We start from the raw sequence: 15910 nt of genomic DNA, 5'->3' as shown, positions 1-15910 counted from the left end.
TCCAAAAGAGGTATATCATATATATCACGTAACTTACTACAGTTAGTCCAAATAACCGAGCAAGATCCATGGATAAACTATTAATAAAAGGTGGTTAAATTTTAGGAAGTAACTAAATACATGTTTTGCCAATGCAAACCATGAAACTTAGAATTATAACTGAACTAAATTTATAAATTCTAAAAAATTGTGATAAAATTATTATCTAATGAGTTGAGGAATTTATTGACATAAAACTTTCCTGTGGGCTAAAGTTTTAATTCTATTAAATCAATTAAACCTTATGATAATATTTTATATCAATTACTAAATAGACAAAAGAATCTAGAGACATAAATCTTGCATGTCGGCAAAAGTTTTAATTCAATCAGATCCAACTAAAATTTTATGATGAAACAATTATAAAATGAGTTGAAGAATCAAGTGACATAAAACTTGCCTGTAGGATAAAGTTTTAATCAGTAAGATTCATTACAACTATTATGATAAAACTTAAGAAATCATGTTCCTTTTCTTAATCCCTATGGGTAAATTAAAAAATATGATCTAAAGTTTACATCATAAAATTAAACTTCATGATAGAGATGGAAATTATTTACAAATAATCATAAAGTAAATACATTTATTTATTTCTATCATCACTGATAAAACTACTAAACTACATTCATAATTACCTGTGGGCTAAATTATGATCATAGTCCAGTTTTTAATCCTAATTAATCATACAAATATAATGAAATTGCCTGTGGACTAAATTCCATCATATTACATACAAGTAATCACAAATGATATGTCCAAAACTTTATGTGATCATGATAAACCGCTCAATACATAGTTTTAACTAATTAAGGATGTTGTGGCTACTCCCTAACCAAATTAAAATTATAAGATCACTAGACAATTATCAATTCATTGTCTAACCTTTATGTGATTGAAACTTAAGAGAAATCAGTAAATTAATTAAAGATTCTATGGCTATTCTTTAATGAACTGAAATCGAATCACATTGGCAAGGAATACTTAAAATTTGTAACAAACAGATTATACCAAATTGTGATGGCCAAATGTCTAAGACTCTAAGTGTCTAACACTCTAACAGAGTAACAGACTAACGGTCCACTGTCCAAGAGTTTAAATCATTCACAAAAATTACACCTTAAAAACTTAATTACACCAAAATACAATTCAAATTACAGACATTCATGATTCACTGAATTTACATTTTACAAAAGGACAAAATTAGGGTGCAGCGGTCGGGTTCGGACGGTTCGGGTGCTCGGAGGCTTCAACCGATCAGATAGCGGTTTAAGTTTTGTAACCCCAAACCGTTTTAAAAATTATTAAAAACCGTCGGATATGGAGATTTTGATCTCTGTCCGATTTCCGACTTTCCGTCGGATAAATCGGTTTTTAAGAAAAAAAAATGCAAAAATGTATTTTTTTAAAGATAAACACTGAATTAGTTTTAGTCCAAACAACCAAAGTACCAAACATTCAATATACAAATACTGAAATAGTAAGAATTAAGAAATTGAAAAAAATTATACAAATGTCTAAGACTCTAAGTGTCTAACACTCTAACAGAGTAACCGACTAACAGTCCACTGTCCAAGAGTCTAAATCATTCACAAAAATTACAACTTAAAAACTTAATTACACCAAAATACAATTCAAATTATAGACGTTCATGATTCACTAAATTTACATTTTACAAAAGGACAAAATTAAACATTTAAATCACAGCTCTAACCTCCATTCTCCAAATCTCCAATGGTTCCCTAAATCCTAATCCTCTTCCTGATTATATTCAAAGTTATAGAATATAAAAAGTTAAGTAAACTTGCCAAAATATATACAATATAATAAGTATATTGTTATTACTAATAACAGAAAGTTAAGATTGGGACAAAGTGTGCTCAGATTGCTTATTTTTCATATCATGTAAGGATTGGGGGCAAATTACCAATGAGCTATGGATTGACCACAATTCATGGCAACATACCAAACCCAATCCAACAAATCCCAGATTTCAGAGAATGGTGGAAGCATCATCATTGCACTAGGGCAATTATTAAAGATTTACAAACAAACAGAGAAGAGAGTAAGAAAGAGATACCAGACAACATCTTTATACTTACAACCCTACTGATCCAGTATTTTAGTGGTCAGTGGATATTGTGATTCCTCAAACCTGGGGCAGTTATTAGCTATTAAGGCAGCAAACTTTCCAACCAGGGAGTCATCAACTCAGGTTCCATGAGCTCATAATTATGAAGAGGCGTAGAGCCACCATGGTTCCATACTCAGGCAGTCAAGCACTCAAACATACAGAATTTAGTTTTAAACAGCACAAGGCACAAGCATAAGCAGAAAATAGAAAACAGTAAAACAGTAAACAAATGAAAATATGAAATAGTTTCAGATAATTAGAAATAAATTTACAGGTATTGTGGGCAGGGAAGAACCAACTCCAGTACCAAGTCCAACTCCAGTGTAGAACTCTGCACAAAAAGAAAAACAAAAAAATAACAACATTAGACTTAAAACTGAAACAACAAGATAAGAAACAAAGTTAAAACTTAAAAGAATAATTACCTTTTTCAAATTTCTCAACCTCATCAATGTTTTCTTAAACTGAAAGAGCTTGATTGGGCAACCTAAGCCAGTCTTGTGCGCAGACAAATGCCTCCACAATTTTAGGAGTAAGAGAACTGCTAAATGCATCAGGAACCCTCCCACTTGTACTAAATGTTGATTCTGATGCAACTGTAGAAATGGGAACAACAAGTATATCCCTAGCCATTTTAGAAAGCACAGGGAACCTTCCAGCATTAAGCTTCCACCATTTTAAGAGATCAAATTCACCATCCTCTTCTATAATTGCCTCACTCAAATAAACTTCCAACTCAGTTTTCTTTCTACCTAATTCTTCACTCTCCAATCTTTGTTTTTTTAACTGGGATTTTAACAAAGACTGGGTCTCCCAATAGAAATTGGATCAGACAATACAGGAGGGGGAACAGACTGTTCTACAGGATCAGACTGGACTGGGAAACTTGTCCCATAATCAACATACAACTCATTCAAGTCTCTCATAACCTTCTCAAACAAGGACTTGCCAACTTTATCACCATATAATTGATTAAACTGATATGACATGTATTCAATTTTGTCCCTAGGGTCCATTATATTTCCATAAAAAATCAGAAAATTCATCTTGCTTGGATCACCCCAGTATTTATCAAACTTAGCTCTCATATTCTTTCCCATTAGTTTAACAGAATCAGTTTAAGCTCCCACCAGACCAGTAAGTATGCAAGATAAATCAAACACTTCAGAGAAGAATGTATTAGAAGTTACACACAAAGAACCAGATATCCTAACAGTCATTTCATAAAATGATTTCAGAATTTTCACCAACCCTTATACTACATCCTGGCAAGGATGCAGTATTGTGTAGGGGTTGATTCGTCAAAAGATATTTATGATAAAACGGAAAGTCTGTGACTCCCCGAGTGTCGGTCTCGAAGGAGGGACGTGGAGGTGTGTCAAACGTTCGGGAGTTTACTTGATTGGATCATGCATAAGATTCGAGTGTGGTGAAGGGTGGATTTGCAAGTGAGAGTGTAGTTCATTGGTTGGTTTGAGTGCAAGAGAGTAGTAAAGTAAAAGTGATTTTGGGAATATGTAAAAGGGGTAGGGATTGGATAGTGTTCATGAATATTGCATAGTGAGTGTCTAAGGTCATGGATTAGGATTGCTAGGATATTGTCTATTCAAGAGTGTGTTGTCTTAGTCCTTTTCCACCTTGTGTACTAAGACTTCTTTGACTTAGGAGTGCCTTCAAGCATCCAAAGTTCTAAGAGGAATTTTATCAAACACTTGAGCTACACACTATCCTACTATTCTTAAGAAGTCCATAGGAACTTTGATTGTGTAAAGCTTCAAATCCTAACTCTAATCAAAGACATGAAAGAGTCAAGAGCTCAATCTCTCATCTAGATTGGTCAAATCCAAACAAGATCTCATCAAAACAACAATCAAAAGACAAGAATAGATAATCCATCAACACAAACTCATAGATCCAAGATATAGAAATAAGATAATCACAAAAGCAATATTTAATCACACACTCCAAATCCCTAGACTAAATTAGCTACTCATGATATGAAATGCAAGCAAAGGCTAATTTAATCCAAGAACAAGATAGCTAAAATTATAGAAATGAAATAGAGATCACCTAGATAGAAGAAGATCTTCAATCCAAGCTTGTTGTCTTCTACAAAGGAGATTGATCTAATCTAAAAACTAAGAAAAATGGAGAAAGTTCTCCAAAGGAAAAACTAAGAAAAGGGAAAACTAAAATTCTGGAATCCTCTCTCTGGAAATTCATCAAAGGGGTTTAAATAGTCTCCGAAATGACAACCCTAGCTGAAATTCGCGCATCACGCCTCCACGCCTCTCACACGCGTGTGAGCGTGCGTGGGGAGCTTCTGGAAAGTTTCCACGCTTGCTCACACGCGTGTGGCCTCCCAGTTTGGTCCTCCGGGGCTCCGCTTTTGCCTGGTTTGCTCTTTAAGCTTATCTTTTGGTCCTATTTGCTCCCGGGGCTCCTGTTTTACTTCCTTTGAGCTATAAGTAGCTTCTGTGCATCAGTTAGTGATTTTCAAGCATTTACGCATATGATTTACCAAATAAGGATGCTATAGACGCGATAAAACACCATAAAATGTGCCTGAAATAAGGGTATCTCGGAGTCTTATCACATCCTAATCCAAGAAATTGGGAATATTCCCGCCCAAATCAGATTTAAAGGAAGGGTCATGATCTTCATACACTTCAAAAACCTTTTGAAACAGCAAAGCAGTTGCAACATCAAATATGTGGAATTCCACCTTGTAGGTACATCCAGAACCAAAGAGTTTTTGGCTTCTACCCCAATTAAGTCAGCAAGCTCTCTAAATTTTTGGAGCCTAGCAGGAGAGTTTTTCATATACCTAACACAGTCCCTAACTTTCTTAAATGACTCATCAGATTCCTTTAATCCATCTTGCACAACCAGATTAAGGATGTGAGCAATGCAACACATATGCAAATACTTACACCTTACTACAGTAGAACCCCAATACATCATTTTCTTTTTAAAAAAATCCTATGGCAGTATCATTGCTAGAAGCATTATCAACCGTGACAGAAAAAACATACTTCAACCCCCACTCTAATAGGCAACTTTCTAGTGCCTTAGCTATGTATTCCCCCTTATGTGAATAAATAGGGACAAAGGAAATTATTTTTTTGTAGCTTCCACTCATTATCTATGAAATGTGCAGTTATGCACATGTAGTTGATCTTCTGTAAAGAAGTCCAAGTATCAGTAGTGATACTAACCCTTTGGCAGCTAGTCCTAAAGAAATTTCTCAAATTAACCCTCTCATCAGAATAAATTTTCAGAATATCCCTACTTACTGTCCATCTAGAAGGAATTTTGTACCTAGGACAGCAAACAAGAACAAATTTCCTAAAACCTTGCCCCTCCACAAACCTAAAAGGTAGCTCATCAACAACAATCATTTCACAAAGAGCTCTCCTAATCAACTCTTGATAAAAAAAAACCCAGGTTCCTAAAACCCCTTCTACACCTTCAGACTCAGTTAAACCAGAACTAGGGGCAGAAAAGAATGTGAGTAGAGATTGCCTAGTATCCTTAGAGTGAGGATTTTTTAGGCAACTTAATATGCGATTTCTCAAAGAAGACGTCCCATGTTTCTTGGACTCACATTTGTACAACTTCTTACAGTATAAGCACATTGCTTTGATGACAGTGCCCTCATTGTTTTTTATTTTTTCAAAGTGATCCCAAACAAGAGATCTGGTTTCAACCTCTTTTCTTTTTTTAGGAACAGATGGAGGCAAAAGCTGCTGAGATGTATCTTTCTCTACAGCTTCTGCTCCCATATCATGTTCCACATTTTGAGAGGGAGGTTGACTTCTAGACCCACCAACACTTTCCATCTATAACATATAGTAGGAAAGTATTAGGAATCTCAATTCAAAAACTAGGTCATTTCATCATTAAAAAACAATTAAACATAGTTCAGTTATTGCACATTTCATCATGTATGCAGAAATGCAGAATTGCAGATTCCACAAGCAATTTAAGGGTCACATATCCATCAACTTGGCAACTTGCACAGTTTCATACTTGCAAGTTACAATTTACAAAACACAAAGAAATCCATAATCAGGCATTCAAGCAAAGTATGCAAATACTTTATGATGCTCATCATTTATATGGATTTCACATCCCATTTAGGGGCTACAACTTCCACCAAAGGTTCGAAACAAAAACACATTAAGCTTTTAAATGGATTTCAGACTTTCAGTAAGCACAATAACACAAAGAAATCCATAATCATTAATCAGGTATTCAAGATTTCAAGCACAGTAAGAACACAACCTTACTTTAAAAATTATAATGCTCATCATTTATTCAAAACACTTAGGGGAATAGGGGCTATGGCTTCCACTAAAACAGGGACACTTTAAGCCTTTAAATGGATTTCAGACTTTAAGTAAGCACAATAACACAAAGAAATCCATAATCATTAATCATTTATTCAAAACACTTAGGGGAATAGGGGATAGGGCTTCGGGCTTCCACCATACTGGAAAATAACACACTAGATTGCTAGAAATTATCAGAGTATATCAATTTCAAAACCCTAAAACAAAGAGCTTCAATTAGGGTTTTGCAATTATCACATGATTCACATTCATAACATCACACTACATACTAATATACTATCACAGATGACAGATTCACAAGAGTCAGGACACAGGTCACAGAATCACAGAATAATGAAAAAATAAATTAGGGTTTAGGAGTTACTTTATTTCTCAGCAATAATCCCCCGAGAACAGAGGGCATTCGATTCCTAGCAAGCAAACTGCAACCCTCCCGAGTCCACAGGTCACCGTTTGTCCGTCTCTACCCTCACATTTTGATACAACATATGGTGGCAGTTCGGGTACTCAGGGGGAAGAAGAGCTTGTACCCTCTTTTCGTTTTTGTCTTGATTCTACAGGTACACCTATTTGTCTAGAAGAAGACAAAGTTGTTGGAATGCTCAAGTACCTTTTACCAGAAGGAACAAAACTCACGGGAGGACGAAGCTTAAAAGAGTGTGCATCTTGGTACACTAGAGGACTATTTCACACCGGAGATCCACGAGAAGTTGTCAAATGTTACCTCAATGGCACGATCAAGGAGAAATTCTACCATGAGGATTGCAAAGGTAACTTTGAGAAACTTAGAGCAAGAATTAAAGATATGCTTTGTTTGTAAAACTATCGCTACTACTTTCGTACATTTTGCTATATATGTACGTGACTATGGCTATATCTATGATGCTAATATATGTTACTTATTTTAGTAGTATTTATGTTGTTAATTGCTTAATTATTTTAGACACACGGTTATTAATTGTAAAATGCAATTTGAGGGAAAAGAAAAATTAAAAGAAAGAGTCGAAAGACGATCATCTCGTCGATTGGCGGAACAAGCTAGACAAGAAATGCTCAAGGCAAGGAAGGCCGCTCATGGTGGACACGAAGTGGGGGACACCTCCACGGATCCTCTTGTGCTGACATTAGTGGACGAAGAAATGGAGACACCACCACCAGCCATAGAACAAGTCCTAGAGAATCGTGATTATCACCAAAATGATGCTGACTATGTCCTATTCTTGCTAAAGCAAAGTGAGAATGAAGGACCAAGGAACAACTCCTCACCAAACTCTAGCGCCCCTACTCAAGAAAGCAGCTACTCTCCATCTGGATATGCTCCGACACCACCCAGGGCTAAATCAAAGGCAAGCAAGGGTACTGCTAGTTCTAGTAGGAAGAAGTGAAGGAAGAAAATGCTGTAACCCTTTATGTAACGGGAATATGTTTAAATAAAAAGGGTTTATGTTTGCAGAATATTCAAACCTCTTATAAATATGAAATATCTCACGCGCCCCAAATGAATTAAGGACAAATTCATTCAAAACATTAAATGGGCAGGTTGACCATCAAATTGAGGGGGAAAATCTACAAAATATTGAAATTAACGTTGACCCCGCTCAAATTGATGTTAACCGAGATGAGGTTGAGATTGATCAACATGTTGACGTTGATCAAAGGCAAAACATTGAGGTTGAGATTGAGGATGTCAATGTCAATAATGATGATGATGAAGTGGCAACTTTAGGAGATGGCCGAATGGATGTTGGACAGTCTAGTGAGCACAATTATACACCAAATCCATTGCCTATTGACATTGAAGCAAGAATGAGACAAAATAAGGTGATTTTGAATTTAGAGAAGGGAAATTCGAATGAAGAGTTGATCAAAGCTTTAAAAGAATTCAATGAGGCAGTGAACAAAACTGATTTCACAATGTTCACTAATTTTAGGAATTTATTTGATCAAATCACAAGTATGGAGCGCAAGGTTGACAAGGTGAATCCTTACTTGAAAGGTGAACTAAATGGATTTATGGCCAAAATGTTGTTATCTCTTGAGAATGAAAGGAAAGCGGTTGAAGAGATTATCAACGCACAACGGGAGGAAACCGCTAGAATTGACAAGAGAAATAATGGGAAATTCAACCATTTGATGGCACAAATTGAAGGATTAAAGGGCACCTTGAAGGAAACAAAGTTGGCTCATGAAAAAGAAGTTGACCATTTGCATGAAGGAATTAAAATCCTACACGATTCAATGCACAAGTTGACCGCAATAATGGAGAAAATGCAAAGCCAACAAGCGTGTGATTCTTCGTTGATGAAGGAGGTCCGAGCTCAATAGAAAGGTGACATGGTTATGTTCACCAAGATTTTTGAGGCTACCAAAAAGGGGGAAAGTAGGAGACCCTCACATTTTGATACAACATATGGTGGCAGTTCGGGTACTGAGGGGGAAGAAGAGCTTGTACCCTCTTTTCGTTTTTGTCTTGATTCTACAGGTACACCTATTTGTCTAGAAGAAGACAAAGTTGTTGGAATGCTCAAGTACCTTTTACCAGAAGGAACAAAACTCACAGGAGGACGAAGCTTAAAAGAGTGTGCATCTTGGTACACTAGAGGACTATTTCACACCGGAGATCCACGAGAAGTTGTCAAATGTTACCTCAATGACACGATCAAGGAGAAATTCTACCATGAGGATTGCAAAGGTAACTTTGAGAAACTTAGAGCAAGAATTAAAGATATGCTTTGTTTGTAAAACTATCGCTACTACTTTCGTACATTTTGCTATATATGTACGTGACTATGGCTATATCTATGATGCTAATATATGTTGCTTATTTTAGTAGTATTTATGTTGTTAATTGCTTAATTATTTTAGACACACGGTTATTAATTGTAAAATGCAATTTGAGGGAAAAGAAAAATTAAAAGAAAGATTGCAAGCTAAAACCGAATCCCAAATTGCAACTTTTCGTACGTGTCTTAAAATAAAAAGCAAGTAGGTCCAATTTATTGTACACTCGTCAAATTGGCTAGTCAAAATAAAATGAGAAAAATGAAAAATCAATTTTTGATTGGACTAAGCCAAAATGTTCGGGTATAGGTTTTGGTATCATCAAAAAGGAGAAATTGTTAGGAATATAGTGTAATTGTTTTGATGAACCAAATATGTATTTTTAGACCCCCAATTTTATTTTGAGTCTAGCAACATTTTATGTCCAAAGTCAAAGCCTAGTCAAAATTAGCAACGACGATTTGAAATTTACAATAGAGTATAAAATTATTTTATACTTGTAAGTCGTTTGCTTCCACTAAATAAGAATAGAAGAAGTGGAAAAAGGATCGAGCACCGGAATATTCTTCGAAGCTAAGGTCAAGAGTTCAAGCCTCGAATTAATTAATTTGGAAGAATTAATTTATCAAGGAAGAGGATGACTAGCACAAGTAAAAATTGAAGAAGTCAAAATTGAATGAGTTCTCTCACAAATCAATTTTTAAGGAAGAGGTTGACAGCTCAAATCAGGATGACCTCAATCAGGTTGAGTTCAATCAGGATGACATCGATCAGGATGACCTCAATTGAAATCAGGATAAGTCTCGAATCAATTGAAATCAGGATAAGTCTCGAATCAATTTGATCAGGATGACATTGAAATCGAGAGGATGACATTGCAAGATTGGAGAGGATGACATTCAAATTGAGAAGATGATGACTTCAATCGAGAAGAGGCTGACTTTCCAGAAATAGAAAGGAAATCAGGATGAGGATGACCTCAATTCCAAATCAGGATGAGGACGACTTCCAAATTAGGAAACAGGATGACCTCAATCCAATTTAGGATGAGGATGACTTCCGAATCTGGAAAGAAAATGAATGCACCAGCGAGAAGAAATTCAAAGGAGGTAAATCAAATACTTTATACTTGGAGCTGATTTAACTTACGAAAAAGTCAAGGATTTTTTCGGTGGAAATTATTTATAGCTCAAGCAAGAGTCACGGAGTAAATTATTGAAAAGAAGTGTTTGATTTGTCAAAATCAAAAGTGAACAAGTCAAATGTTCACACTACCAGAAGGTGCAAGAAGTCAAAATTGGAGGCTACAAGTTACAAGGCCCATACTTGTCAGATTGATAGAAGACTTTTTGAAGGGATAAGCAAGCAAAATTCAAATTAATCTGACAAAGCCTACCAAGGACATTTATTGATGCAGATCAAGCTAGAAGAGCTATCAAATCAAGTGAACGTTCAAGTTTGAATTTTCACAACGGGCAAATAACTTTTTCAAGTTCTAAAAGGAGACAGACTTGAGGGTGATGTAACCCCTCGTCTATTTCGATAAGTTTGAGGTTCAGAAAATATGTCTTTAAGCTATGATATTCATAAGATAAGTGACCGATGCTTCAAAATAATTTTTTTTAAGGAAGTATAGTTGTTATTAAGTTGCGATCGTTCGTGCCGGTCACGAACCGTAAAATTTTAGAAGCTGGTATTCGGACCCGATTATCCTAGGAAATGGATTATTAGACACCATATTATTATTCTTGAACTTTCTATTCAATTAAATCAGCCCATAGCAGCGAAAATTTATTTTGATCGTACATCGCTAAAATTTCGCGGTGTACCGAACCTAGCCCAATTTTGAGGGTTAGTCTGGAATAAATTTTTGGTTTCGAGAATTATTCTATCCAGATTATTTTCTACCAAAACTTTATCTGTTTGGACCCCAACTGATAAGTTTGAAAATACTTCATTATTTTATTCTATTTTTTTTTTCCCCATAAAAACATCTTACCTCAAAAGGAAGAATACCCAAAGCCAATTTATTCCATTTGTTCTTCTTCTTCTTCTTCCTTGGCCGAATTTCAAAAGAGAGAAAGAGAGGTGACTTCCACCATTTTCCTCCATTAAAACCATAGCCAAGCTTGTACACAACTCTCCAATTTGTTCGGTAAGATTTCAATATTATTCGGTAGAAAGCTTTGTATTCCTTCCTAGATCATGGAATCTAAGTATAGTTTCTTTATATTTGTTGTTATGGTGTTGATTTTGACCCTAGGGTTTTTCGGTGAAACTTGGGGATAAAGGTTCAAGACTACTTTTACGGTGATATTACACACTTGTGAGGTAAGGAATTCCCTTAAGTTGGAATTAGTCACTTGAATTTGGATAATTGATTTTAGTTGAAATATGGTGTTTTTGGAGCTTTGGGAATATTTTCGTATACAAGTTCATAGCTTGGATATGCTTGGATATGTTGTATTTATGTCTATATAAGCTTATACTTGTGGAAATAGAGAAAGGAAATCAGGACAGATTTCTGTCAGTAACTTCCGTGAATTTCTGGGAAAAATCGGTAAATTATTTTGGTCCAATGTTTTTTATACATGTAGTTCTATAAGTGTAGAAGCCGCATATAAACTTTTATAAGTTTTGGAGTAGTATAAGTATGGTTTTCGGAATTTTTCCTAAAACTGGTCCAGAGAAGGAAAAATGCTGGACAGCGCACTGCCAAGGGCAAAAATGGAATTTTCTGTGTAAATTCGTGAACCTAGGTGACCAAAACTTTTTATGAACATCAAGTACTATGAGTTAGGGTTCTACCATAAAAATTTCAAGTGAAAAAGAGTTCGGGAACTATTTTTACCGGCTCAATCTTTCGGACTGCGCAAAACTGTAATTTCTGGACAGAAACTGTCAAAATCAATTTTGACAAAAATATTTTTTTTGTAACAAAACTAGTGACGAAATTTTGGGATGTCACAACCATATTTGGATGAAATAAATTATTTTGAAAATACTAATTGATTCCAGGAAAGAAAAAGAAAAATGTTTTCAAACCCTTAGTTTCTGGAATAAGGTGGGGACCTTCGGGAAGGCTTAAACGCCACGGCCCGGGGTTGGAATAAGGTTGGACCTATGGGAGGGCTGGAGTGCCATGGCCCTAGGTTGGGATAAGGAGACCGACGGGAAGGCAGGGAAATGCCACTGCCCAAGGTTTGAGAAGGAGAATTGAGAAATGTTCAAAGTGCTTACTCAGGGGAAACTAAGTGGAAAATTTTTGAGTATGAAAATTATTGTTATTCTGGGCTGCGGTTCAGATTATTATAGAGCTGCGGTTCTATATGCAGTATGAAAATTGTTGTTACTCTGAGCTGCGGTTCAGATTATTATAAATATTAGAGCTGCGGTTCTATTTGCAAATGATGAAATTCCTGGAAATGTGAAATTTTGCAAACTTGTCTGAAAAGGGCATGAAAATTATTTTGAGTGGCAAGTTATGACTTCATTCTTATTTGAGAAAAGCTTTATATGATTTAACGTTTATACGCTATTATACTATCTATAAATCGTTTCGTTACAGGCAGATTTTCAAATCATGGTAAAACTTTATAAAGCTTTTAGATTATCTATGTTTTCAAACCTTTGTCTACTTTGAAGTGACAAATGGATTTCCTTACTTAGCCGTCGTGCTAACTACACTTCGTTGTGTTCTTAACAGATGTCTAGGGTAGGCTCGTGTAGCCCACCTGACTCGGATCCTTCCGAGTTGGAGTTCCCTATCTACGATCATGATGATTATGTACAGTACTTAGTTGATGTCGACCCGTATGCTCCTGGATTCGCTCCTGACTCTCCAGCTCCGGCTTATGTTCCTGCTATTCCTTCCCCACCGTATAGTCCTCCTCCGACTTACCCAACTACACCCTCTCGTATCCCGGTTCGCAGTAGCCAGCCAAATTTTCTGGATGGGGCCAGGTCTAGGTTTGGGTCTTTTCCGGTAGAGGTGTTGGAAGGGAGTGATCCCTTAGAATTTGTTGTCTTTTATCCCTGTCCGTGGAATCTCGCTCCTTCGGAACATTGGGATGAGTGGTCCATGATGTACACTCCTAGTTACTTCCTGGATCATCTCACCTGGGTTGCGGGCAACTGGCATCTTGTATGGGGGACGTACTCCGAACCGGAGTACCGCCCCTTAGAAGAGGATGACTGATTAGAAAGGTTATGGGAGGAACCCTTTTTTTGTGTACATGTATCTTTTGTAGCCATGATGAACTTAGCTGGCTAGTAAGTTGTAATTAAACTCTTGTATATATTCTGGTAGTTAGTGTAGCTACCCCTTTTGCTCACCTATATATATATGTATGAAGATATGTTGGGTAATGATGATGATGATGTGAAATAGTTTTCTTGTTAGCCTGTGCACCTAGAGTGAACTCTGTCTGGTCTTGGCTGGGTTTAGTCTAGGTGTGGCGGTAACTACTCCGGATGTACGGTATAGCCGAGCCGGGGTGTTACAAGTTGGTATCAGAGCCTAGGTTGAACCTTCGGGAATTAGATAGAAGCCTAAGTCCGAGCCTAGGTTGAGTTCAAGTTTCAAGTCAGCTTAGGTTCGTAGAGATTAACCTAAGTCGTTGTTACGGTATCATGAGCATAAGCTTTGGAGCAGAGTTGGAACGAAAGTCCGGCAGCATAAAAGGGGGTATTTTACTTTTACTCTATAGAATCTTACGATTCTGGTTGTTGAATAATATGATCAATGTTTGTGATTTCTTGCATGTGTTAATCCTTGCATGGGATTATTGTGAGTAAGCTGGCTAGCGTAATGCGTTAATTATCCCTATGCTGAGGTAGAAACCCCTGCTTAGCGGGTATGATAAAGTGAATGTTAGGGGACGTTGTATAGGACTTAAGTAGGTGCTATACTGACTGCCTAACTAGCTAACCCTTGAGGACTCTTATACTTCGGATACTAATTTGGATCTATCGTCCAGTGAAAATGCCTCCAAGACGCAACATGCCTACCAGTAGCAACGAGAACGTCTCTGCAATTGATCGTATGGCCCAAGCGATGGAGCGAATGGCTGAGTTCATGATGGCTCAGCAAACCCAGAACCGGAACCAAGGACAACCACGAGTCGATTATGCGAAGGCGATAGCAAGCCGACAACCACCACACTATGCGGGAGAAAAAGATCCGGTTATTTTAGAGGAGTGGATCCGGACGTTTGACAAACTGCTCAACGCAGTGGATTGCCCTGCAAATCAACGAGTACCTTCCGCGGTCTATTATTTAACGAAAGCTGCAGACAACTGGTGGACATCAGAAGGACCTGATATTCTACAAGACCCAGAGTTTGGTTGGGAAGAATTCAAGGAGGAACTGAGGGGACAGTTCTACACCGAGCGTATTAGAGGGATTAAATGCGAGGAATTTCTACGGCTAAAACAGAAGGGAGCAACAATCGAAGAATATCATGACCAGTACGTGGAACTAATGCGTTTCGCTCAGGAGATTGTACCTAATGAAGCAAGTAAGGCACGAAGGTTTGTTCGAGGATTGGACTGGGATGTAAGGAGGGCGATTGCGCCATTCATGTGCTCTACCTTGAAGGAGGCGTACGATAGAGCCTCGGACCATTACCAGGTGTACCTAGATCAACAAGAAGTTTATGGCCGAAATAAAAGAAAGGCCGATGACAAGTCACAGAAATCCGCACTGGGAAACAAGAGAGTGAACCAAGGTGGCTCCAACCTAATATCAGGAAGAGGAAGGGAAAGAATTAACGAAGGAAACCGTTTTACTTGTTCAAGATGTGGAAGGAATCATCCAGGAGTGAATTGCCAAGGAGTGAGGATTAAGTGCTTCACATGCGGTCTTTCTGGGCACAAGTCCTTTGAGTGCCAGAGTCGGGTAGACAGTCCTCAAAAACTCCTACAGAACGTGAACCAAGGGAGAAGATTTAATGGGAATACTGGTCAGAGACCCGCAGAGATAGGAAACAGAATGGCCAACTCTCAGTCAACAAATCCGGGAGGACCAACAAACGTCGCATCTGGTTCCAACCACAAAGGGAAGCAAGTGATGGGAGAAAGTAGCACGGGAAACCAAGGCAGAATTTACGTCGTCAATAGCACTCAGGCCCAGGCTAACGACGCCGTAACTGGTACATTTCCCATAAACTCAGTACCTGGAATAGTGTTATTTGATACAGGAGCTACCAATTCATTTATATCATCTGCATTTGCTGATAGACTGAAATTAAGGCCTACTATTGAGCTAGATCTAAATGTCAAAACTGCTTCGGGAATAGTAGTAGCCTGTAGAAATGGTTATGATAACATTGCGATAGAAATAGCTGGAACTAACTGTCCCGGAAATCTCGTTCGTTTTGAACTTGAGGGCATTGATGTAGTACTCGGAATGGATTGGTTGGATAAGTATAAAGCTCGGATAGTGTGTGATGAGCGGAAGATTGTGTTACGAGGACCAGAAGGGAGGAGAATATCCTACCGAGGGATTGACAAGCAACACGAATCCAGGTTGTTGACAGCGCAGAAACTGAAGCAGTATATGCACCAGGGATGTGAAGTATACCTCTGTTTGGTGCAAGATTCC

General features: G+C 37.4%; 1 protein-coding gene across 1 annotated transcript; it reads left to right on the top strand.

Annotated features, from left to right (window-relative positions):
* The first annotated feature begins 14290 nt into the window (after window positions 1–14290).
* Window positions 14291–15551, top strand: LOC116000596. Its single transcript, XM_031240631.1, has 2 exons — window positions 14291–15458; window positions 15547–15551. Exons 1-2 carry the CDS (start codon window positions 14291–14293, stop codon window positions 15549–15551), a joined length of 1173 nt encoding a protein of 390 aa, XP_031096491.1.
* The last annotated feature ends 359 nt before the right edge of the window (window positions 15552–15910 follow it).

This window comes from Ipomoea triloba, chromosome 1 (assembly GCF_003576645.1).
Source record: "Ipomoea triloba cultivar NCNSP0323 chromosome 1, ASM357664v1".
Classification (NCBI taxonomy): Eukaryota; Viridiplantae; Streptophyta; class Magnoliopsida; order Solanales; family Convolvulaceae; genus Ipomoea; species Ipomoea triloba.
The sequence above is the reverse complement of the archived record's forward strand: the minus strand, read 5'-3'. Positions and strand labels throughout refer to the sequence as shown.

Excerpts from the sequence above, each read along its gene's own strand:
- LOC116000596 (XM_031240631.1), top strand. The coding sequence starts at position 14,291 with ATGCCTCCAAGACGCAACATGCCTACCAGTAGCAACGAGAACGTCTCT.